Here is a 27,252-nt window from a genome sequence, read left to right as displayed (position 1 = left end):
TCTCAACTGGGCTTCTGCTGCAAACAAAGTCCTCGGCCACTCTCTGGAAAGGTTCTCTTGCTGTAGCCTACTGATACAGTTCACTTATAGCGCAAGTTAAATAGGCTTACAATCATCTAATCAGTGTGATTTCAAGGCCATTGTATATTGCTTTATCTGGGCTCTTGTGCCGTGGTTCTTGATGCAAATAATTCATTGCCACATCTTTTGTAACTGAAATATGGTGCTTTTTCATTTAACGGTGAAGACTGTCAGCAGTGAGGTGTGGACTGTAAAAAAGTCATCGTTACCGTGTCAGGGATTGATCTATAGCCTTGTTCCCATATCAGGCACTTCACCAGCAACCACACAAAAGGACCAAGGCATGGTATCCACAAGTTAAACACTGAAACCTCCATTTCTTTTGTCATTATGATTATATTTGGAGGGAATTTCTGCATTGTTTCTACGAAGGACATGCTCAGCATATCTCAGAAAAGCACAACAAAACAGAGAAGAGTCGAACAGTTATGTTTAAACCCATTTATCAACATTTAAAACAAGGAATAATCTAGTCAAAGGATATACTGAAAGGCCTGATCGTTCACCATATCTTTCCAGCCAAACTTAACTGAAAATTGTCATAAAAATCAAAAGGGCATACCGATGCATCATAAGGTCATAGTGGCCCAAAAATGAAACCAGTTCTGTTCACACAACCAATTCAAGTTCAAACTTTAAAAAAAAAAGAAAGAAACAAATATCTCCAGTGATCTTATACATCTGTTGGCAAAGAAAAATAAAATCTCTTTAGAAAACCCTGCTGAGGTCAGAGGCCTATATGTGCTTATCAAAAACCAAAGAATAAAGAACCTAATATAAAATATAAAAGGCTGACATAGATGGTGTGCAACTTTCTCTATATCTATACTTGTAACAAAATTATAAGAACATTAATATTTATTTATGTCAAATAAAACAATGAAACAATAAAAACAAAATCAGCTTTGCCAGATTTAATACATGTATGTTTTTTTTCTGTAAGACTTGACAGACTATGGGCAGCAGGCCACACATGGGGCTTCATCTTTGAATACAGGAAAAATAGAAAATACAGTGTGAGTGTCAAACATCATCTCATCCATCTCTCCATCCTTACACCCATCCATCCGTTCATTCAACCATTCATTCATTCATTCACTTGCTCGCTCAACTCACTTGTCTTTTTTTGTCTTACTGTTCTTCGTTCTCTTTTCTTGTCTCATTTTTTAACTTCCCCTAGCATTTGCTTAGTTGATGCTACTGTTGGGCACAACATGTCTGCAAGTTCGTGGCAAACTTCCCATGACGCGACAGAAATGGCGTAGAAACATTCCTTCCCAACTTGGCACCTCTTTCCCTCGCTCCGTCCCCAACGGCCTGCTGTGGTCACATTCCGGGAGGATTATGTCGAACTCATCCTGGTGACCTCTCTTCTAATGGCTGCACAGGAGACAGACAATATGAAAAATAAGTGCAAAGTGCAGTTGTCATAGAAGTAACAAACATAATAACAACAAGGAAATAACAGGTACAAGAAATAATATATAGCTTACTAGCTCATGATGAAAAATCCCATTATCGATTAATAAAGTATATACAATTAACATATTGCTTCTTTAACTGTCTCTGTGTGCTTGTAGTAGCACAAATAATGTCAATGTTTTTTTTTAAAGAATTTAGAAAAAATATTACTAGAGAGGGGTAAAATATATACAGCAAGCAAGAAAGATTGGAGCTTCAATCGCATTTTGTATTTTAAAGCATTAAGTGTGCAAAGTTGTGATTAAATATGCCAAGACCCTTTCCATGATGAAGTAGACATACTTTTATCACACAAATCAGACAACTCTGGTTTCAGCATATGAACGGTTTCAAGATAATCATGAGATGGTGATGTGGTGATGTTGTCAACCCTGACAAATATACAAATACACCGATTGTTTGTTATTAGTATGGCAAAGGTAATGCCCCTAAACAGTATATAAGGGCAGGTGTTGTGTCAATACTCTGACACATGCCCAAAGGTAATCTGAAACGGATCAGCAGCCATTCATCCTTCTCATTAAATAGATCTATGTGATCTCTAAAAGATCAGTCTGTAAGCCACTCAGAAGCTGAACGCTCACTGTTTCACAATCTAATCGTTATAAATACTCCAAAACATAATAATCTAAATTTGCTTATATGATAGTTTCTCGCATGTTCCTCAAATTAAAAACTTATATTTTCTTGCGTTGGACAAACATAATTTTTTCTTATCTTGGTAAGAGTGCTCTCTTTTCTCTTCCCTAAGAGAAGAGCAAAAATATGAAAACATCTGTGAATCCCAGAAATCAAGGGGTACTTACAAAATAAGAACAAACCAATGGGTACTAACAAAATAAGAATAAATCGTGGGTACAAACAAAAATAAAAATAAATGTGATCATATAACGCTTACTTCATGAGGCCCAATGATTGTTCCTGAGTCATGGTTACAGTATACGCTACAATAAATGACTCAGCAAACTCACCATCGATAATCTCATCTTTCACCTTATGCAATTCACGGACCACTTCCTCTAAGATCTCCTGAGAAGAGAAAAGAAAAGACTCTACAATTAACTTTGTGTCACGACATATTTTGACAACAGTTTGGTTAAGTAAATACGTAAACACACACAAACACAGACACACACACACTAACAAAGAGGTTTGGAGCAGTACCTGTTTCATTCTGTCATATTCTGTGTCTCCATCACTGCTAGTGCCAACAGGTCTCACCCTGTGTAGAAAAACGTCATCAAGATATAACCAACTATAGTTAGACCGCTTCAAAAACTGATTCTTAGATAGATAGAGTTTCTCCCACTGCAACATATTACACAAACACAACCAACTGTGAAACAAAGGAAGCACACGTCAGAGATAAAAAACAAAGAAGTGAAAAAATAGGTCAAGGAAATCTTTTTGCCTGTGTGCTTGGAAAAATATGAGAACTATGTCCCGTTCTTCATCAAACAAACTCCAAACCTCCATTTGAATCAGTAACCATTCCCAATCTCCACATGGGTGTTAAATTACGGTCCTGTTTTCTTGGCCTACCCTCTGCATACCTGCGCTTCTGTGATCTTGAGCCTTTATTGTACGCCTAAAACCACAGGCTATTTATTTTGCCATAGCAACCAGTTCCAAGCAATTGGTTCATGTGCACTGAATCAATATTGGATGTCTGTGCCCTTAGCTTTGGCCCTATGCAACACAATTCCATTTGATCTGTCTGTGAGCACTTTGTGTCCTGCACTTGTTTATGTGTGTATGGAAGAGGTTTACGGTGGTATGGGAGTTAAGCAAGATCATGAGTCTCCTACCTCGACACAGCAGAAGATTTGTCTGTTGAGTTGGCTCGATCCCATGGCTTTTTAAGAGCATCTGAAAGACAGAGGGGTCATTGTCAGTGGATGGATGGGTTTAGCGCACTCCTATGACAAAGTCGATTCAATGAGAGCCACCCACTAATTAATCTCCTATATAAACCGCCTAATCTAATACTGTACTGATTTATGTTAGTATGAAGGAATTCATCATTCATAACAGTTATATTTTCCAATTGAAATTATTTGATGTAAAAGTTTAAATGACTGATCGAACTGAAGAAAAATCACTGAACTATTCAGAGACTAATTGTCGTATAGTATTAATGATTGCTGATACTGCAATGCCCATTATAATCTATCTCCTCATTCAATCTGCCCATAAACCTGTGGAGTTTTGTTGACAACCTCGTGTGATGAGTGAGGGGGAGCCATTGGTCTCTTCCTGGAAAGCAAGAGAGTAAGAACATGAATATAACACTGACAAACAAAAGTTATGTTATACATTTAGATTAAAAAAATAATTGGAAGGAAAATACACCTTCTGGCCATCCTCATCGGGTTTCTCTGAAGCTTTCCTCCTGTCAAAAAAAGATACGAAGGTCTCAATAGTGCCTCAAAAATCCACTAGTAATTTTTCTACATACATTAAGAATGCATGTATCCTGGCTATCCTGGTAAAGAGGAAAAAGTGACCATGTTGAGTGACTCTAGATGCTGCTGATTCCTTTTCATGCTTATGGGTTGCACCAAGATGACATCCCCAAAATCTAAATACAAACCATTGCATTCTATTAAAATGGCTACCAGCTGTATAGATATGGTAACTCTATGACACAGGCTCTTTGAGATAACAACGAGTAGAGACAGTTTGATGGCACTTTCTCTCAACCTGGGTGACCTCTGACCTTCGTGCCAGTATGGCATGCATCTCCTGCATGAGACCCTCGCCACCGCCTCCGCTGCCACTACTCGACCGGTTGGCATCGCTCTTGACAACGGCTGCCCCCGAGGCCTCCTCAGGCTAAAGGGTGGTAAACACAGAGCATTAGCGTGCCAACAGGTAAACACACAGTCAATATGCTGAAATGCAGCATCATAGTTTTAGTTATTTACTAAAATTACCTGAAAATGTTCTGATAAGTGATAAACACTCCTTCAAATACAACAAACAATGTGATTCGACCGTACTGTCTTGATTTTACAGTAAAAGCCTTGCTGTTAGCATTTATATTCCAAAAAAAGGGAAGTGATGTAAATTCAGTTACACAGTCAAACGCTTGGACTCTAATGATAGGACTTAAGGACTGCAAGATGCATTCAAACCTTGAGAAAAGATGCCCCCTGAGTGTAAAGCTGTTTTCAGACATGCACTGCAACCCTGAACTTATCTAGAAATTACCCGGAGGGCCTGTCTGTGAGAATGCAAATGTCACAATCAGCTGGACCAGACATTAAACAGACCTTACCCTGCCAGCTCCCTGCTACAAAGTCTGTGTAATGCCCGATTGAGTATGAATAGAGAGTGTCATTATCCATAGAGTTCACAGCAAACCAGCGGGCATATTGAAATCCCTCACCACATGTCCGACACAGCAAAGAGACAAAGCGACCGGCTGCCATTCATTTTCAATGAAAGTTGGTGATTTACGGTCACAAGTCAGACAAGTGGCCATTGCAAAGCCAACTAGACTGGACGTCTATTTTATGCAAGCTTCTTTCAGCTACCTTCACTGCTCATTGTGTGAAGAAGGTTTGTTGTGAATTATGAGCTCTTTATGAACTGCGTTATGTTCTGTGTGTGTGTGTATGTGTGTGTGACATTGCATGACTGACCATCTGCGTTTTGCGCAGCTTGGCTCCTGCCAGGGCTGCTGCTAGCCCAGCCGGGGAGGCCTCCTTGTTCTGTCCCCCAAAGCCTCCACCAGCCGGCAGCGGAGGGGGTGCGGGGGGAGTGTCCACACTGGGGGGTGGGGGCCCTGGGGGGGGTGGGGGGGCCATGGGAGCCATGGGGGCCATGGGGACTGGGGCAGGAGGGGGCGCAATGGGCGCAGCCACCGAGGACGAGTGCTGCATGGCAGGGTGCCCAGGGGGGAGCGGAGGACCTACAGGGGGAAATAGAGAGAGAGAGAGAGAGCGAGAGAGAGAGAGAGAAGGAAAGAGAAAGAGACAGACAGACAGACATTCAAAGGTTCTATAGATGCCAGAGCTAAGATGACAGGTTAGTGTTACGACCTGCACCTGATTTATACACTGACTAACAAACTGACTAGGTCAGCCATACGTATCTAGGTAGACTTGCTATCTATGTCTTTCTTTATTTTGAGTGGCACGTAAATCCACAGCAGTCTGACAGGTATAAATCAGCTGTGTCCACAATTGTAGCTTTTGAAGTAAACACGCGAACACGGGAAAGCATATAAATTTAAGTTCCTCGCTGCTCTGACGCATTCAGCAGTGCTGATGCCGGGTTAGCATGACAGAGTGTTTGGAGCATCGGCTGGAAACCTGATCTGGCAGGCTAAAATCTGCAGGCAAAAGCAACCCTAGCCCTATTGACTCTCTTTCCCTTTATAGTGCAAAGCAGCACGGACTGTCAGCAATTTCAGGGCTAGTTTCCCATTTGAGACGCGCAGTCACAACCAACCCCCAGGCCTCATGTAAGGGGTCACAGGTGTGCGATGCACAGGAGGGCAGGTGTGTTTCAGTGAGTGGGAGTGTGAATGTGAGCATGCGCTCGCTTGCACGCTTGCCACACATTTGGCTACATTGCAAGTCAAACAGGTTCCTGTGGATTTTGCAGGCTGTGGAGGGGAGCCTGTGTGTAGCATGTCACTGGTCCTGTTACACTGGATGGACAGACTGGCTTAGTTTGAAGGTGTAGTTAGGGGGGACTGTTGCCAAACACACACATCCGTCCATCAACCCCCAGATAAGCACACACACACACACACACACACACACACACAAAGACAATGACACACACACACACACACACACAGACAATCACTCACACTCACACACACACAAACACACACACACACACAATCACACACAACCACACACACACAATCACACACACACACACACACACACACACACACACACACACACACACACACACACACAATCACACACAATCACACACAATCACACACAACCACACACACAATCACACACACACAACCACACACACACAAACACACACACACACACACACACACACAATCACACACACACACACACACACACAATCACACACAATCACACACAACCACACACACAATCACACACACACAACCACACACACACACACACACACACACACACACACACACACACACACACACACACACACACACACACACACACAGACACACACACACAATCACACACACGCAATCAGTGTGTACAAAGGCGTGGGTTGTCCTTTAGCCCCTTCCACTCTCCAGCACCTTTGGTACTTACTCATAACTGGTAGGGAAGCCTGAAAGATGGGAGAGGGTGTCGTCTTGGGAGAGGCCCCCTCGATGAGGGTGTAAGAGGGGGGAGAGGTGGTGCTGTAGGGGGGCACCCCCTGGTACATTTGCTGATGCTGCTGCTGCTGTTGCTGCTGCTGTAGTTGTTGCTGGAGGAATGCAGAAGGAGAGGAGAACTGGGGCGGGTGACCGGGGACCTGAATGGGCTGAGCGCTCATGGGGGGCAGGGAGATAGCCTCGCAGCAGGGGGCGTAGGAGAGCGGAGCGGCCATCTGGATCTGCGGCTGCATGGGCGGGGGTGTTTGGTGGTGGTGTGGTTGTGGGTGCGGGTAAGGGTGCTGCTGGGTGGGGTAGTAATCTTCGGGCTGGCCGTTGATGTGCTGGTGGGCGGACTCATGGGACGAGGGGGTGGCTTTCCCACGGCCGTTGTTGCTGAGGGGTGGCAGGGGCAGTGCCACGGGAAGTACCGGCTGCGGGCACACTTGCTTCATGCCCCCCATGGTCATGGCCATGGGCGGGGAGTGCGAGGAGGGCAGTGTGGCGTACATGTGTGCGGCTGCCGTGGAGGCCGACCACGTGCCATGTTTGGGGGGCAGCGGGTGGGGGTGGTGGATGGGCTCGGGCTGCTGCTGCTGCTGCTGCTGCTGGGGGGGCATGTGGCGCATGGCCGGGGGGGAGAGGGGGATCTGGCGAACCTTACGGCTCTGGGTGGTGACGGCCGGCTGCACAGGGATGAAGGCGGAAGCCAGGGAGGTGGAGAGCTGAGAGAGCTGCTGCTGGGCCCTCCTGTTGGGGGAGTCGCACGCTTGACACCCACTCCCCCCGCCACCACCGCCGCCCCCGCTGCCATCCCGCTCATGGGAGGAGGATGAGGAGGAGCAGGAGGAGGGTGGGGAGGTGGAGGAGGCGGCCCTGATGTAGGCCGGGGGAAGGGTGTTGGCCCTGTACTGCTTGTAATCGGGAGGGGTGGCAGACTCAGACTGGGAGGGAGAGGAGGAGGCGCCAGACACTTTGAACTGAAGGGTGGAGACTGAACATACACACACAGAAAGAGAGAGAGAGAGAGAGAGAGAGAGAGAGAAGAGAAGCAGAGAGAGAGGTGGATAAAGGAGAGAGGTGGAAATGGCCAACAAAAATAAAACACAAAGAAAGACAAAAAAAGAGTGAGAAATGATGAAATCAAGAGCATAGCGAAAGAAGAAATGACATAATAAAACTCAGAAGGCTTGGGTCTGCTCTGTGTTAAATCTGTCAGCTCAGGATGACACAGTGATTCCCCAAAAAATAAATTAATTAATAATAAAAATGTCCCTCACCTGACAGAATTTAAATGGAACTGACCCAAACCTCAACCAAACATCAAGGCATAAAAATAGCAATGGAATACAACATGGCATAAAATGGCATCTATAGCAGCATGAAGCTGTAGTTAAAGCATGTATATTATCCCACCACGCAACAGACATTCCCACTGAGAGCTCTGGGCCCTGGGGTGGGGAGTGTGTCTGTCTCAGGCTGAGGGGGTGTGCATACATGAACAAGCATGAGGAGTGAAATCAGAACTGAAGTAGAAAGGAGAATGAAATCAAAATGAGGCTTGAGAGCATAGATTCGACAGAGGCTGCGCTCCTCTCCCCCTTCTCCTTTCTCTTGGTTTATGTAATCGGTGTCTGCTTTACAGTACAGCGCAGTCCAGCGCATTACAGCGCAGTACAGCGCAGCACAGCGCAGCACAGCGCAGCACAGCGCAGTACAGCGCAGCACAGCCTCCCCTGTTGAGAGGGCTCCATCCTCTCCTGTGAGGATTTACTGGTGCTTTAATAGCATCTGTGTTGATGCTTATCTCGACGTTCAGCATTCGCTAATGACCTTGGGGTTGAAGCTAATAAACTCCATACTTTGGACTAAGCACTACGCAGTGTGTTAAAGACATTCTATCGCCTTTGGCCATCTTTGTTCCCTTTAGCTAACACCTATGCTTGTTTACTTAGGATGTGCAAGATGAGTACACTCCTGAAGTGTCCTTAGTGTACCGTCTCGACGCTCCACGGAGCGTTTAGAGTATGCTTTCAACACATTTGCCCACAGTCTGTGATGCTTTCATCCATTAGATGATTTATGGATACTACAGTGAAACTTAATGGCAAATCTGTAAGTGGTGGCTGTGAACTCACACGTACACCACACAGATGGTATTGAGATTTAGTATGCATGTTGTAAGTATTTGTAAGTATAATGGAAGGATTAAAATACTTAAAATACTTCAAACCTAATCGCTAGGATAAGTCATTTTGATTGGTATAGTTCTGATGTTTGTTGCTGAATATGAGTATGAGTCCTAAATGATGCTGTCTTGTTAGTTATTTGTGAAAGACTGCATCAGCACTCGAGCATTCGTACCTGCAGATCCCGCAGCCCTGGCGTGCATCTGATGCTGGTCCATCATCTGCCTGAAGGACACACACACACACACACACACACACACACGGAACATCATGAGCAAGGGAATTTACAAATTTACACACAGACACACACACACACACACACACACACACACACACACACACACACACTTATGCAACACTTGTGTGTACATGAATTAAGTGAGTGGAAATAGGAGTGAGTGGGAATGAAAGAGAGGAAGGAAAGAAAGAGAGAGGGAGAGAAAGAGTAAGAGGGATATGAAGAGAGAGTCCACTCAAGCTCACTGCTGAGCAATCGCTCATGCTCTCAGGACATGGTCCTGAGCCAGATGCAGCTAAAGTAGATGGGCGTGTGTGCGCGTGTGTGTGTGTAAGAGTATGTTTACGTGTGAGTGTGTTTGCGTGTTGTGGCTGTGTGTGCATGTGTGTGTTTGCATGTGAGTGTGTATATGTGTGTTACAATGGTCAATGCTCAGTGAAATGTGAAGGCTCAGGACTAGGCGAATTATCTCATGGATGAACTGTCTTTGCAAACTGCAGTTGCAACTCTTTGCCACTAGAGGGCGAGTGATATTTTAAGAAAATTTGCAGTAGCCAGAAACAGGGGCGTGTATATTGAATGTGTACATATAAACAGAGTAAACGAAAATGTCTACACATGGCTGAACGGACTACAGAACAGTGTCACACTCAGATTTATAATTTGGAAAACGTCTGTGCAAATCCTTTCTTTCACACAAGACTGAATTTTGTGCACAACCAAATGCCACTCTAAATCCACTTAAATTGGTGTCAGAGAGAGAAACGCTAATCTTTTAGGCCTCAGTAATAAGCCATAGAGATAATTGCTGTTAATCTGCAATTTGGCTTGTTTTTGTTATTAGAAGTATGGGTAGGATATGTTTTTAGATTTAAGTGTGATATATTGAGTTGAAGTAGGCCTTACAGCTGTGGTGCTGTTATAAAAATAATCTGCAGAAGAAATTGTTTCATTTTTTCACTGAGCAACATAATGGCCTGTGTGCAGCTCTGGGGCAATACAGAAACAGCTGTGTTTGTGAGGCAGCACGTCCCTACTTCTTAATGTTAACTCAAACACAAACACACCAACACACACACACACACACACACACACACACACACACACACACACACACACACAGTCATGTTTATGACACAGTGAGCGTGCCTACCTCCTCTGAGCTTCGGAGTCATCCGTGGCAGGCCCATTCTGGCGATGCACAGCTGGACCTAAAGACAAGAGAGCAGAGATGCGTTCATTTAATAGTCACATTATTTTCATTTGAACTTGCGTAATCCCATCAAATGCAGCCCTGGCATGCACTCAAAAGGATTTACGACCAGGGCAACTCTTGTAATGTCCCTGTGAGCGCCCCTCTTTGAACGTCACATCACATGGACCTTTGGTCATATATGTCAGCCCAGCACAAAGCACATCTTATGCGTCACATCTGATCCAGTTTCTCCCATTTGGTTCTACCTAAACACTCTCAATGTGTCACGTTAGGGCCATTAGACACTGTTAATTGTAAACACATTTCTCAGGTTACAGACTTAAGTCTCTGTCTCTTTCCCTCCCTCTCTCTCTCTTTCTCTTTCTAGAAGACAGGCCACGTCAGACTCATTTATCAACGTGGGCTGACAGGTCTGCAGGTCTCATTACGTTGTCTCTATGGGCTGTGCCAGAGTCATCTTACTCACTTTTATTTTTTATAGTACCATGTTTTTAAATGATGCACTTACATAAGTTAGATATACAATTTCATTCATCATCTGCACTGTGACCTGGTCACATCTCTGTGAATTCAGTAAGTAACAAATATAAGTATCTACTGCACAAAAGCTTGCCTTTTCACAGTAGCTCTCCGCTGCTTTAAGTAGAAAAGATTGGCTTAATGTCAGGGAATATTTCTTGAAAATAATTAATTCTGCATGCACAGCTTAGCCGTTTGCAGACAAGAAGACTTCTTCTGCATGCGACAGGCACGACAGAGAGCGCTGACGAGAGAAAAAGAAAGGTAGTCGTGCATCAGGCACAAACACCTCTGTCCCAAAAACAGAATCGTCTTTTTGATTCTGCTCTCTTTCTTTCTCTTTCACCCACACAAACACAAACATACTTGCTTTCTCTCACTCTTGGTCTCTCTTTCTCTCTAACACACACCCACCACCCACACACACATACACACACACACACACACACACACACACACACACACACACACACACACACACACACACACACACACACAGATATACATGCAGAGTCAGACCACACTTGCTCTTTAATGAAAGCTTGGTGATTAAAGCCACAGGCATCTCGACAGGAAACCTCAGAGAAACAAGACTAGCAGCCGCCAAGGACCAGAATAAACACCGCACAACCCTCCTGACTCCTCCCAGCTCAGCCCAACCCAGCAAGCCAGCGGCCCGATGCTACTCTGCCCACTGCAGACACACCCACACACACACACACACACACACACACACACACACACACACACACACACAAAAACAGGGAGGAAAGGAACACAAAACAGCCTCCTCTTCTCAGTGGATGCCTTTGATTTGGTCAGAAATAGAAATAACTGCAGAGCAATTACCAACTCACGATGAAGCTACACAATTGCCCCTGCTTTCTGTAAAGAGGGCAGGACGGAAGACAAGACTCACTCTTATATCTGCTTCACCTAGTTCAGTATTTGAAGAAAAAAACAGCATTAAAGAGCAAGGTTTGTTTATGGGGTATGTCCGCAGTGGCGCTGTATTACTTTGGTCGTAAAATAAAAAGACGCATCAGCTCTGTAACAACTTTTCTCCTTCTCTAATGCAATCCGTGCAGGTCCCCTACATCACCTTGCTAACCACAGTGAGCTGCTTTAGAAAGCTTCCTCAAATACAGTGAAAGAAAAATAGGGCCAGCGTAGAGAACGTCCGTAAGGAATTACAGCGTCACGTGAAAGCGACAGTAAGAAGCGGTGAGCAAGATGGCTTCCCTGCCAGGGACCTCCCTCATCATCTCAGGCACCATTCACCTGGGCTCTCTGTCAGAGTGATGGAGGCCCTTCCATCCATCCATAACCCCCACGCTCCACCAATGAATGTGCATCATACATCAGCGTGCATGCAGCTCTTCATTACTCTGTCAGTATTGTGTTTTATAACACCCCAGCAATCCTCTGGGTGGCTGGGGGATAGGGAAACACCCAATAGATCATCCAGATGGGGTCTCTTTGAGTTAAGCTACCATTATGTATGCACACACAGAAAGCAGACCTGGTGTTACAAGTGGACCTGAAAGGTAAGACATGGGACTGGTGTCATACGGAACATGTAAGGAATGGATAAATATAAGATCTGCCTATGTTTTTCATTCTGAGGAGTTGCACTTTAAAAATGGCCTTTAAAAAGGGTAAGAAACTGGATTGGTGTCACATGAAAATGAGAGAAATGAGCGGTTGTTTCATTCTGAGCGGTTATCTGTCACAAAGGGGGGAAAGACCCCTTCTGGCTGTTGCTAGTTAGTGGAGGAGCACTATTCTAAGTGTTCTATTAAAAGGGTCATCGGGGGGAGAATTCCTACTACCTATCAAAATACCAGCCAATAAACGAGAGCGCCTGCTGTAACACTAGAGCACCTCTGGGTGTTATTTCCGTTGGGCGACTGCAGGCATGCAGAGGCAGAAAGCATCTTTATAAGGTCACTTTTCCCTGCCTCAGTTCTCACTGGCACATCTAATCTTTACATCTTACTTCAGCTGAAGTATTCTCCGTCAGCTCTCAGGTAGGAGCCGGTCGTTACACAGATCAGGTTTGAGTCTGGCCCAGATCTGGCCCGCATACAGCAGGTCAGGGCCAAGTCAGCTCCTATTTGTGGTGACACCTGAGCAGCTAGGCTGGCAAGAGGGTTTGGGTTGTATGACACAACTTTATGATAATTACTCTTGGAAAACATACAGCCATTTTGTAACATCATCCCAGAAATTGAAATACATAGACGACTGTCTCTACACGGGAAAATGAAATGTGGGGTTGCTTAAGTCTGACTAGATGATACCCTGTGATTACAAACAGGGATTTGAAATAAAGGCCCCCTTGTGTCTGACATGCTAAGCCTCCTAGCCTTGTCATCAGGGCAATTGCACTTCAGCAAATGGCCATTACTCATCATCTCCCCTGGGCACAACAGTGTTTAGTGGCACCGCTAAGCACTTGGCACACACCAAAAGAAAAACACAAAAAAAACAAAACACTAAAGGATCTTTTGTCATTAGGACTGTCCAAAGCGCCAACAGAATCTGATTTACCATGCTGCCTTGTTGACATTTGTCCTAACACTTTCTCCCTTGTGTCAAGTGACGGTAATCCTCCGTGCGGCCACAGGAAGTGTTAATGTGTGTGTGTGTGTGTGTGTGTGTGTGTGTGTGTGTGTGTGTGTGTGTGTGTTGGGGTGCATTTTTGGTTGGTGTGTGATAGGATGGGATGCTAGCCAGCAAGCCAGCCAGCTAGCAGTCCTCTCTGCTGTGTACACTTGTGTGAATCTGTGATTCCTGTGACCCGGCGTGTCATTGTCGGGTAACAGCTGAGGTGGTAGTACTACTGAGCACCGCTGCCAAATTATGCTGTGGCCGCTGTTCCAGCATTCACCAGACTACTCAGCTCTGATCGTTTATGGTGCCATTAGTATTCATGAAAATGTAAAACCCAAAACCTGTTTTCAAAGTACACATCTGACATGTAACTCACTCACTCAAGAAAAGACAAAAACCTGATCATTATATATTTGGCCTATGATCGTTACAAAATATAGGCTATCTAAAGCATGTCATTGTAATGGAGTAAAGATACCAGATTAACAAGGTCATGTCAACCAATCAATGAGACTTTCTCCTGAGTTACTGACACACAAACCAAACATCTGGGTGTGGGGATTGGGTGGCATTGTAGGGTGCCGGTTGCCATGGAGAGATTTAACGTCCCGCAGAGAGGTGTGATGTTATCTATGGAAAGTGAGAATGCCGGACCATAAGCTTGGCCTATTTTTATTATGTAACACGCAATTAAGTGTACTTCCATGTGACTTTTACAGGTCAAAACTGGCCAGAATACAGAAATAAGTCAAACAAGAACATGGAGGGCCAGTAAACATGTCTAACGTCATTGCATAATGACTGACACATTCAAACCACTTGTAAAAAAAAAACATCAAAACAAAACTAAATCAGTCTGAGGGAACAGTATACTAGTCTGTCATTTTCATCATCATCTAGTCACACAGAAGGTTGGTTCCATAACAACGGTACTATCGTCCTCTCACAACCCCCTCCCCTCATTTAAAAACACATTCTGGCTTTCCAGAACATCATCTTCCATTTACAGCCCCAACAATGGCGCCAGCGGGCCCTTCAGCTTGCATTGTTCACAGCATGCGATATTGTGAAATGGGAGAGGTGGGTGTCCTGGACTTGATCCCTCATGTATCAAATCAGCTGTTGCCCCCTGCAGCCCAAAAGAGACCCCCCCACCCCCCACGCTTCTCATGCACACAATGACTTACAGCTGAGTGTTATGACTGAAGAACTGACCCGTCGCATGAGCCTCGGTGAGAATTCTGGTCGAAACATAGTGCCACTGCTTTTTACACCAGCTTCTATGTCCCACTGCGCAGCAAAAAGCACCCTTCTTATGCCACTGTTATTTTCAGTCAGGCAGAAGTCTGGACAGCCGAAAAAATACAAATAAAAAACACCAGAGCTGGCTTATACCAGGTGGTCCTCTGATTTTTTGTTTGTTTGTTTGTTTCGCTGTTGTGGCTCTTGTGAGGTCAGGTCACAGGTACGTGAGCATGAACGCGGCAGGCAGGTGGGACCCTGTGCTCCGGGGCAGGATGGCCTCTTGTTTGCATGCTGACGATCCTCCACACTACACTTCCAGTGGCGTCACCTCCAATTCCCTCCAAAAAAAGGATCGCACACAAGCCCACGGGGCAGAGATAGGCAGTCTAAGACAGTCAGGCTCCAGAGATATTTTAGCTGGGCCCTGCACCAATGGCGTGTCTGGAAAAAAGGGGGTTGTCACCAGAGCCCCCTTAAAAACACTTATAAGTAGCAGCCATCTGTAACCAGAGAGCACCCTGTGCCATTTCTCCACCAAGAGTCACATTTGACTGAACATAAAGGACTGACACCCCGGGGCTAGCATGCAACAGGCATGTCTGCCCCACTAGCAGTCCATAGATGCGCACTTATTTCATTGGCCAGCAATCAGAATGTAATACAAAAAATATTTTAAAACATACTGTCAAATGGCTTTAGATTTCAAAAACAAAACCAACAACTCTTTAATGGCTCCCACACAGATCACCACTCTCAATTAACTCCACATTGACAACAACTCTCATTTCACTCGCATTGATTCCACACACTCGCATCCACTTGATTCTGCCACACCGTTCTTTCCTAATGGTCAAGTCACCAGTAGAGGGAAGTATTAACCATGGTAGTCCTCACACACACCTACAGCATATGCTTCACTCAACCGCACAGCATGAGTTCTAATTTAAACCTTGGGGGTGGAACTCACCACCAAGACAAACGAGCCGTGGCAAGAACCAGACCCAGCCAATCCGAAGAGCAAAACCCCAACAACTCAACTCAACTCATGAGATGCCTGGCTCGTTTGAATGCCAATTTATGGACTGTTCAACATTGGATTCATTTTACATTTGATAGGGCAAAAGTGGGGACAGTGAGGATTGAGCCGGAGGATCAGTATCCAAAGCGCTCTTCGGTGGGGGTGTGTTGTGGGAGCATCTGACTGAACTCACCCGCCTCCTGGGAGCTCAGCACATTGAGGGAGAAGAGCATAGCATTGGAGAAGGTGGTGGCCTCCTCCTTGCTGGCGAAGTTGAGACCATACACCTGCCTGGCATCACGCCACTGGTGGAAGGTTGGTGTGGCCTGGTTGTACTTGAGCCCCTTGACGATTGAGTAGTTGATGACAACCTGAAATGAAGAAGAAGAAGAAGAAGAAGAAGAAGAAGAAGAAGAAGAAGAAGAAGAAGAAGAAGAAGAAGAAGAAGAAGAAGAAGAAGAAGAAGAAGAAGAAGAAGAAGAAGAAGAAGAAGAAGAAGAAGAAGAAGAAGAAGAAGAAGAAGAAGAAGAAGAAGAAGAAGAAGAAGAAGAAGAAGAAGAAGAAGAAGAAGAAGAAGAAGAAGAAGAAGCAGGATTAGAAAGCGTTAAAAAGGAACGGAAACCAAAGTGGGAAAAAGGAGAGGCAGTAGGATGGCAGAAAGAGATGAAAGAAAGGGGAACCGAGAGTGAAATCTATGTTCAATTTAGATTTACTCGATAACTCCATTCTAAATTCATGTTTATGTTTGACTGATTGTGAGGGTATACACGTAGCTGTGTGTGCATATGAATATGTGAGGTGATACTGTATGTACATGTGTGTGAGTTTGTGTTTGTGTGTGTGTGTGTGTGTGTGTGTGTGTGTGTGTGTGTGTGTGTGTGTGTGTGTGTGTGTGTGTGTGCGCGCGCCAATGTGTCCCACCTGCTGGTCCTGAAGCTTGACCCCCACCACACGGAAGGTGTTGTTGGTGGTGTTGTGGTAGATGTTGATGCGGCTGAAGCCTTGCTGCCCTGGCTTGATGGGGACCCACTTCTTGCTGGTGTCGTCATACACCATGACCGAAGCCCGGGCTTGGCAGATACTCTGTTCACTGTGGAACCAAAAAAGGTCAAAGGTTGAGGGTCAAACACATCATACTTAGATGACATGTCTATGTATCACATACATCCAAGTTACCAGGCAAGTGAGGTACTCTACATCACAAATATCTGGAACCATGGTGCTCCCTACTTCCCAGATGTAACTATATTCCCAAGCTGAACACTAGTAACTCATTGAGCTGGCACAGGGCAGTGTCGACCACAGAGAAACCAATAGAATGTGTGTCTAGAGTTAAGCCTTAAAATCGTGCCTCTGTGGGTTTGCTGTGGCACACACTGGTATTATAATGGCACAAACGGAAACAGTCACAGAGAGCTGAGCTATCTGTACGTGTTGAAGAAGTGGAAGTAAGTGGGGTGACAGACACTCTACGTGATAATGAAGCCTAATGAGAGTTTATATTTTATAAATGAAGGCTTCATATACAATTTTGATACATTAAACTAAGAATTATATCTCAGCTTAATCAATAAAAAAAGTACATAACTTAGTTGAGTTGATCAACTGTTTAAAACTAAGTTATGTGAAGCAGTGTGAAGAGGTGAACTCTTATACCTCTATATAATGTATTTTGGTTCTCTAATCATATACATCATAAGCAGAAAGGAGCCCAGTCTGTTGGAGAAATGTGACTGTTAAGGTCCATAGAACTTAAGGTTCTGTTTTGCTTTCAAAGGTAAAACAGTAGATTCACCAAATAAAGGAATGAATAGTGAATACGCTGAACCGTGCATGGGGAAAAAAATAACTTCAGTCGGAAATTCATTCACTTTTTCATGGTCTAATTACGTTTTTTTCCTCCTCTTCTTTCACATTGACATGCATGCTGGCACGCTCAGACAGGAAAGCCTTCATATGTTTGCGACTAGGGTCTAAGCCTCTAATCATTCCTCCCAGTCGTTCCTGACTCTGTCCATTCATTCGTTTGCCATGACAGTGGCAGTGTCTTTCCCACGCAGGGGGTGGGAGCGTCTCTGGTCCCCGATCCTGAGCTCAACTCTGCGACCACAGCTTCAGGCCAGATGCACAGCTGGTGCTCAGCTCCGTCGGTCGAGATTAGAGATTGAACTGTCTGAAACCCGCAATCACGCTGGAATCCCGAGACCTCGAGGAAACGAAATTTGAGCGGAGCAAACCCACCCACCACGGCAACCAACAGCCACCACACCCAACTCACTTTATACCACTTGCCCCCTTTCTAATCAACCGACAAACAAATGACAACTGAGCATTTTGTAGATAATGTCTCTCAGATGATTATATAGGACCTGTTTTAAAACTGCAAATAACCCGGACAATATACAAACACCTGGGAAATTAACGTAATATCAACAACTCTATCAAAAAACTGTAAAACCTGTCAATATGGATCAATCCTCTTGGAACAAAACAGAAAACAGTACAAAAACACTAACTGTGTTATAGTGCCAAATCCCTCACTGCTATTAAGAATTCTGTTCACCACCGGCAACTATATTCTACCTTGAATGACCTTGCCAACACATCATTTCTGTGACACCGGAACTGCTTACCTTTTCTTTGACATTTCACCCGCACCCGCAAAAGACCTTTGAAGGGTACTAAATCAGCAGTGAATGCTGAGCTGAGGGTCTATAGTGTATATCTATACCCAAACTGAGTTTTCCCTTAAAACCACACGCTCTACAGAGAGAGGAAGTTCAGCTGAGAACAGGAAATGTGCCTCTCAATGAAAGAGCATAGAGCAGTGTCTTTATTAAAATTTGAAAGCTTATGACAAAATTAAGGAATTTACTTTGTTGTTTGCTTTCACTTGGATGTGAGCTTAATATAAACAGACTTTCACTCACTGAGTAATTCTGCCTTCTAACAGGTCTACCATAAGACAATGCTTACAGTTTGGTTAGCACTGACGACCATCAACAAATTATGTGGTTAAGTGCAAAGCACAATAGAGGTTTACAATGGAAGCCATTTGCTTCAAAGACCAAGTCTCTGCTCTATTTTCCTAAACATAGTCACACGAATCACACACGAATACACACAGTACACACAGGTTCTGCACAGATCTTTATGATATTTTCTCTTTTTTTCTTAAAATAGGTTTTTCTACTGAGGTAAGCAACAGTGGATGATGATGTTGGTGTTGGTGTGTGTGCGTACGTGTGTGAGCGTGCGTGTGTGTGTGTGTGTGTGTGTGTGTGTGCGTGTGTGTGTGTATGAGTTCCATCGTATTTCTCTAAATCAGCACTGGTTTTATTTCACCTTCAGCTGACCTCAAATATAGTATGTGACATAGAAAGTGTGTGTGTGTGTGTGTGTGTGTATCGCTGGCGGATCGTGGGTATTTCTGAGACAAAAAAAGTACAGAGGAATCTCCTAGTTTTAGCAACGTTTTTGATAGCAAGGTCGGTTTTCTCCCTTTACTGTCCCATGCTCTTGAATCACGTACTTGAATGATATGAGAGAAGGAAGCAGTTGGACAAATGGGCATAGGCTGATTATTAACGGTAAATGAAAAACTAAAATATTACTCATGAACACATTATTACTTCCTCATGCACCCCTTATCTAAACCAATACACAGAACTACATATCCACTGGTCTAAGTGGGAGGAAAGAAATTAATAGCAAACTTATAAATGTCACTCTGCAATGCATGTGACACTAGCATCAAAAAAGTAGTTCATAGTATCACTTGTAAAACCTTAACGTGTCTGGTTATAGCTGGCTATAAATACAGTTGGCAACAAAGGTCAATAGCAGAAACGCCAACGCTTTGCAGTCACTCTGCAGGTGTTGTGGGGAAAGCAGAGTAGCAAGACAGAGTTTGACAGCTCCCCTCCCAACATCTGCACATTTGTCATCCCTTATCGCTCTGTCTCTCTAACCACGATGAGCGTTAGCTTTTAGATGGCTTTGGCTGTGGAGCCGTCATACAAGAGGGACCAAGTTCCAGCCACATCATGTCTGATTCACTCTGTCACCTTTGAAATTAGCTGGAAAATGCAGATATGCAGCACCTGTGATAGTATCTAGAAAAGCTATTTTTGGGGGAGAGGGGTGTCATATGTACCTATAAACATGTTATGGCCCCAGGTGCCAGGTGGTACAGATGAAGCACTAAGCTGGGCAGCACTTGACAAAAGCACAACAGCAGGAAGGTATTACAAGATTGTCAAATAAAAAATATAATATATAGGGTAAGATGAAAATGTAAGTGTTAAGTTGAAAGTGTTAGTTCCTGGTGGTGTGAAAGCAATGGCTCCTACTGCTCCAGTTGTGAGACCTGTGGGCATAGGGGCTGGTGAGCTCTGTCAGTCTCTGTCTATTTGCTAGACTTAGCCTTTAAAAATGCAGGAGCACTTTCCACGTCCGAGTCATGAATAAAAGAACATGCCGTCTCACCAAACACAAATTTACTAAATATTTTTGGTGGAGGATGTGAACACCGCAGTGCTGAGTTGATGGCAGTGCATCTAAAAATAAGGTTCCCCCTGACAGTCCTCATGGAGCCTAGCCTCCCGCATGATACAATTTCAGCAGCTGAAAGGGTGACGGGGAGATTTAGCATAAACAAGCAAACAGCGCCTCATGATGTCCTAGTGTGCTTATAATAGACAACAGTGAAATGACAGCATGTCTTATTTCAGCTACTCTTGCAAACACAACCGTGTGCAGAGAGTGGAAATAATGTCATCTAGCCTTACATAATTGTATGCTGAATTTGGCCATGCGAGCAAACAATGAAGAGATCATTGCATGATTTCTGCAAACTAGTTCTTCTGGGGTCATGGTGGAGGGCGATACGAAGTGACATCAGTGGACTGAAGCTCTTTGTTCAGGAGTTGATCAGAAATGCCATGAACTCTATGGAAGAATTGTCATATGGGAAATAGCCTGATGGCATGGGCATTTTTGTCATTGATTGCAAAGTAGTTTCAGAGCAGAATCACACATTTCACACTCGCTGAAGGCTCAGTTTATGCATGGGGATGCATCAGGCAGAATAACTTTGTGTGGCTTGGTGTACAGGCTTGCATTAAACCAGAATTAGAAAATGAACTTGGAGTGACATATTGTGACATGCAAATTATTAGCACATTAACACCTTTTATCTCGGTATGTCAAGTTTTTTTATTGTACATTTTTAGTCCAATAACTGCCGTAATAAATCAATTTGATTTGATGAATGGACTATCTATCGGCAGGTCTGCATTTGCAGTTGCAGTATGCGCGTCTGCTTGTGTTTTGCTCGATGTGCGCACTTAGGGGCATGATTATTTAAATCATGTTTTGGTTTCTGTTCTTGTCTGAGGTCAACACCTATAAATGGCTCCATGGCTTTTAGCTTTGCAGTATAACATCTTTGCAGGCATAAGGTGCATGTTTCAAAAGTCAAGCAACATGCAGTAACTGTCCTTCTAATGCCAAAGCTTCATAACTCGGCAATGCAATGACTCCATCATATGTCTTTGTCTGAGCCTATGAATGGATCTGAATAGTTCCAGTTGTAAATTAGTCTAGAGAACCGTGAAGGATGGAGGCATTTAATTAATCAAACACCGTGATCACTCATGCTCATGTGGGAGCAAAAAAAAATGGCCGAATCCATTACGATCATTTCTAAAGAATGCTCCAGTGGCCCACAAGCTGGGGTTGATGTAATGGCCGCCTCCAGTAGCAGCTCCTAAATGAACTCTCTTCGCTTAGCTTGGAAGGCATAGAAAAAGAGAGAGAAAGAGCGAGAGAGAGACAACAACCTCAGCTCTGGAGTGAGTGCATTACTATGTAAGATCAACCTCATGGGCAAAGCAGGATACAAGAGGCTGTATTGTAGTAGCACGAGCTATAAGTCCTTTGGTCCATCCATTCAATACAAATGCATCTCTCTTTTAAATACAGATAGAGGACAGAGGACAGGCATGCTATCTCTGTCTGTCTCTTTGTTTTTCTGTGTCTCTCTCTCCATCTTTCTCTTACCGCCTTCCAGCCATAACTCCATTAGTTGAGTGCTTTTTGACATTGAGTGTGAGAGGGTTGGGGGGAGGTTGGGGGATTGGGGGTGGGGTTAGAGTTAGCGTGACCTTGTGTCAGTACAGTCTGATAGTTAACCAGGAGGTGGCTTGTTCTAAAGGTATAGCCCAATAAAAGCTAGCTAAATAAATGATTTTGATGAAGCAGCCCCACAATTGATTTATAACCATCATCAAGTAGTACCTAAGCTGCTGTGGTAATACTGAGGAAGGGAAAACAGTTCAATGTAGCGGTGCAGGGTGATGCTAGGGCCACAGGCTTTTGTTCACCCGCCTGATTGTTTGCAGTAGTGTGGGGCCGGTAGAATGTCCATGAACAAGCGAGACTCACCTCAATGCCTGACCACAGCGCATGGCCTGGCTGCTTAGTGGGCACTTTATTGACCTCCAAGGCCCTTTCACCCACTTACATATGTAGTCACAGGGGCCAGTGGCAATCTGAAGCAATATGCTTTGCTCTTATTCTCCCTACACTTTTTCAGCCGCTATATATATATATATATATATATATATATATACAGTATGTATCATCAATATATCATTACTGCTTTATAATGTCAATGTTAACGACAGTGATGGCAAAAGCAAAAGCAGGATTTTATACTTTGAGACAATTGACGTTGAGCAGGCTTTGCAATGCAGATTTGTGTTTTGAAAAGGTTGAGTGAGGTAGACTAAAGTGATGCCTATTCTTGGCGACTAAACACAACAGAGTGTGCTCTGGGTATATCTATAGCCCTTTGTGGCATTCTTCCTGTGCACAGCCGACACAGTGGAAGAAAGCATGAGGTGGGAGCTGTGTGGTTGCATGCAAGCTCTGCCCTCATTTCGGAGTAATGTAAAACAGGACATCTGTCTCTTTATCATTCCATCCCTCTTTTTCATTCTCTCTCACTTTCTCTTTGTTTTCCATTCTTTTTTTTTTATCTCCTACGTTTTGTCCTCTAATTCTCTCCACTTAGAGTAGCAATGTCTCACCCCACAAGCCCCTCCCTCACTCTCTCTCCTGTCCAATTTACCCATCATTACCACTATGACCCTTTCTCTCTTTCTCATGCACGCATACATGCACACACACACTCACATGCAAACACACACACACACACAGCAAGCACATGAAAAAAAGAAACAACAGCCCAGTAATTCGATCTTGTGTCCTATAGATGATTGGCCACCAACAAGTCCAATTCAAAGCAATCTTATCTCCCCAAGCACCAGGGTCTGACACCCATTTGTCAAGGCAGAGTGAGGTTGAAACGCCATGTCCCACTCATGCCCTTGGACCGCACACTGACAATCATCGTTTTCTCTTCCTCTCTCATCACTGGGAAAAAAAAGTTAGAAAAGACTTGCCAGGGGTCAAAGGACAGTCATTCAAACTGCACAACCCAGCTGTACAACTCTGATCCTGACCCTCCTCTTTTGAAGTAAGGTTAGTTTTAGCCGAAAAAGCAGTTATGTTGTCATTTAGGTACAGTACCAGTTGGTAACCTTTCAGAAACAGAAAAAAAAATGCTCTACAAAAATGCACCCCCACAAACATGTGTGGATCTCTTGTAAACTAAAGCAGATTCCAAATTAAGGGGAGGATATTTTTAACCTCGGGCACAAACATGAAAGTTGAACAAAAAGCAGTAAGCACGATGACTTCTGGTAAAAGGGCAAAATTATGGATGTCCCCTGTTATTAGAAGCACAGCAGCAGCAAGATGAGGGTGATGGCAGATTATATGGGCAAGTGCTGTTTTTTATCTGAAGTCAGTGGTCCAGTAATCATTCTAGTGGAGTAAAGATCAGAGCCTGAAGACAGAGAAAGAGAGAGAGAGAGAGAGAGAGAGAGAGAGAGGAGAGAAAGAGAGAGAGAGAGTCAGAACTAACATGAGAGCATTTCTGAGGCTGGATTATGGCAAAGGCTTCCAGGAAGATCATTTACTGCTTCTACTGTAAAGTCTAAATTAACCAGGCTCTAATTTAGCAGTGAATCTCAGCTTCAACAGAGTCGGACTGAAAGCTGCAAAGAGCATTTGGTGAATAAACAGCATTTGACATAAGGCAAGGATGTCATCAGTGATCATCAGTGATCAGTGCCATTATAACAAAGTAAAAGAAGCTTTAATGCACATTCTGATACCTCAAGCTGTAAGGATTTAAACTATAACATCATAACAGTCATTACTACGTATAAATAGTTATGTAGGCCAATCACTATGAGGCATTATGAATACTTTACAACCCTTTATGAATGTGTTGGTAAGGCTTAATTGATACTGGGTCCAAGTGTTATTAAAATTTCTTTTCCAACCGCTTAACGTTTTAGAACAAGATTACACTGAATATAAATCACTATGACCTTTAATCCATGTATCCCAAAACTTGAATAATATCATATAATAATAATAATAATAATAATAATAATAATAATAAATAGCAGAAAAACAAGATGTGCAGACCATATTTAATTTGCAATTTGATGTAAATCATCATCATCATCTCACCAGCATAAAATAAACAACACAGAAGGGTATCAGGATGCAAATGAAATCTCTCAAATCTTCACTGTGCTGGCAGTTATCATGATCACAGAGACAATTCAATTTTAATCTGCCCCGTTAAGTCCATCCCTAGGCAGCACATGGGCCAGCACTTATCATACATCTGGTTACATCTGGTACCCCCCACGCCACCCTACTGTAACCGTTAAACCACTGAGGACTGGATGGACCACTGTGCATTAAACGTACAAAAGAGGGCAAGAAAAAGCAACAAAACACCAGAGAAAAAGAGAAGAAAGACAGGAGTGAAAGTGCAAAGTAAAATTGAAAGAGACAAAGAAAGAGAGAGAGAGAGAGTGGAAGAGAGAGAGAGAAGGGGGCAGAGAGAAAGGATGAGAAAGAGAGGGCCCTAATGGTATTTTCTTGCTTCTATATTAATATGCTTATGTGCTTAGCTAGATGTTTCTGCTTGTGCTGAAGGTCTGCTCCATTAAGTGATGCAGAGAGGATGAGAGAGAGAGAGAGGGAGAGAGAGAGAGAGAGAGGAAGACTGCACTCCCTAACACCACAGAACCCCTCCCTATGGTGCTGTGGTATCTCCTTTCAGTGGATGAAATGCACTAACTTCAAAATGAACAAAAAAAAACACACTTGTTCTTACTGAGAAGATAATTAAGTTCTTGCAGTGATGCCAACAAAACCGGCAATACCACACCCCTCATTATAAATGTGTTCATGGTTCAAATACATATCAGCAATAGCAAAATAAAAGCAATACATAGCAATGCTCAGGACCATAAACAAGTATCCCCCCCAAAAAACATGTTATAAAGCATGAATAATTAATGTTGTGTAATCAATTGTCAATGGTACATGGAAATCTGAATATGGTAGTAGGTTTTATGAGCAGCTTGCAAAATGACATAGATCTATGAAAGATGTCCAGTGTGGGGGTTTATATGGCTTAGGGAACAACGAAACACTCAACCCGTGTTCACAAAAGGAACAGTCATTCGCAAGACACAAACTTGCCTGAAGCAGCTCTCGCCTCAATAACCTGGTGACTTAAGCATGGAGTTTACAAAAAAATAATGATTGTTCTATGTGCTTTCGTGTGTGAGGATGGCCTTGTTTGACTTCTCAAAATGCTCTACCCAAATAAGGGGATTTTACCAACAGTATTTCTCAAAATATGGATTTGCAACGTACAACAGCAGTTTGACTTCATAATTTTTCTCAAACTCAATAATGACAGAAAAACACAAGAGGACATTACTGGAAAGAGTCATAATGCTTGGCTTTACAGTCAGTATGCGAACACAAACACACCCTCACACACACACAGACACTCGGTATGCACATTGAAAAGACCAACCTGACTTTGGAGCCCCCCCTGACGTGAAGTCCAGAGTCACTGAAGCTCTGAGGAAGATGAAACTGCTGAGGATGAAAGTGCATCCTGTCCATTTTCCTCCTCCTCAAAAACAGACCAAAAACAGCTGCTACTATATCAACTCTATTCTCGGCTCCTTGTCTGTCTCTCTGAATCCCAATCAGTCAGTCCGTCTCACTGCTGTACATTCACACATCATCCTCCAAGAGCTGGTAACCCTAACCCATCCTCTCCTCTGGGTTACTTCATTAAAGGTGGCATTAGCGGAGCCAGAGGCTGATGCTGAGTGGCTGCTCAGACTGCGGAGCTGAGAGGAGGCTTGTCAGACATCAGACAGGGGGCTGTAACTGAGATCAGCTACTGTACGGCACATCTGATGTGTGTGTGTGTGTGTGTGCGTGCGCGCGTGCGTGTGTGTGTGTGTGTGTGTTTGTGTGTTTGTGTGTGTGTGTATGTGTGTGTGTGTGTGTCTGTCTGTTTGTCTGTTCCCTGTGATCCGGTTGCCCTCTGAGTGCATCTGTCCTGCTTACTGCCCCGGAGGGGGATTACCTCACTGCCAACCCAACCCCCCCCCCCCCCTTTCCACACACACACAAACACACTCACGCACACACACACACACGCTCCCAACCCCCCACCACAGCTGACACGGGAGGCGCCTTGTTAGCCCACCCAAAGGCCTATCCCAGCATCCCCCTCTTCCGCTCTGACCAAGGGCGTGGACAATTTGACACAGAATGCCCCCCCTCCACCCCCCACACAATACACAATAATAATAAACACACACACACACACACACACACACACTAACACACACACACACACACACACACACACACACTAACACACACACACACACACATCCCTACTGACCTCCCACTCACACACACACACACACACACACACACACACACACACACACTAACACACACAAACACACACACACACACACACACACACTAACACACACTAACACACACACTTCACTGTGTCAACTGACGATGTGCCACACATTCAGACACTGGTAATGCCATACTAGAACCATACTGGTGAGTCACATTGATTGAATCTGCCCGTGGCCTCCAGTCAGTGGCGTTAACTGTCCTTCATATGCTGGCCAGCCGTTGAATGATGCCGCAGTGAAGGCTCTGTCTATGGGGTCAATAACAGGGATGACTTGGGGCTGTGTGTATGGGGCACGGCTTTAGGGAGATCAGGTCTGGCCAGGTCTGCACCAGTGGAGCATATCGAGGTCATGGAATGTGAGGCCACGCCACGCCACACCACACCACGCCACACCACACCACGCCACACCACACCAC

At 44.2% G+C, this 27,252-nt stretch overlaps 1 protein-coding gene across 1 annotated transcript in view; it reads right to left on the bottom strand.

Annotated features, from left to right (window-relative positions):
- Positions 1-507: 507 nt before the first annotated feature.
- The window catches only part of ltk (leukocyte receptor tyrosine kinase), a 304,552-nt gene continuing 277,807 nt past the window's right edge, over positions 508-27,252 (bottom strand). The window contains exons 34-42 of the mRNA XM_080850161.1: positions 6,843-7,002; positions 5,211-5,479; positions 4,283-4,398; positions 3,916-3,955; positions 3,762-3,819; positions 3,372-3,432; positions 2,728-2,785; positions 2,535-2,592; positions 508-1,461 (exon numbers count right to left, since the gene is read on the bottom strand). Coding sequence (XP_080706287.1) covers positions 1,424-1,461; positions 2,535-2,592; positions 2,728-2,785; positions 3,372-3,432; positions 3,762-3,819; positions 3,916-3,955; positions 4,283-4,398; positions 5,211-5,479; positions 6,843-7,002 — 858 coding nt within the window. The 3' untranslated portion in view covers positions 508-1,423. The remainder of the gene's footprint in view (positions 1,462-2,534; positions 2,593-2,727; positions 2,786-3,371; positions 3,433-3,761; positions 3,820-3,915; positions 3,956-4,282; positions 4,399-5,210; positions 5,480-6,842; positions 7,003-27,252) is intronic.

The sequence above is a fragment of the Sprattus sprattus genome (genome assembly GCF_963457725.1).
Source record: "Sprattus sprattus genome assembly, chromosome: 13".
NCBI lineage: Eukaryota > Metazoa > Chordata > Actinopteri > Clupeiformes > Clupeidae > Sprattus > Sprattus sprattus.
Note: the sequence above shows the minus strand (reverse complement) of the source record. Positions and strands in the feature narration are given on the sequence as shown.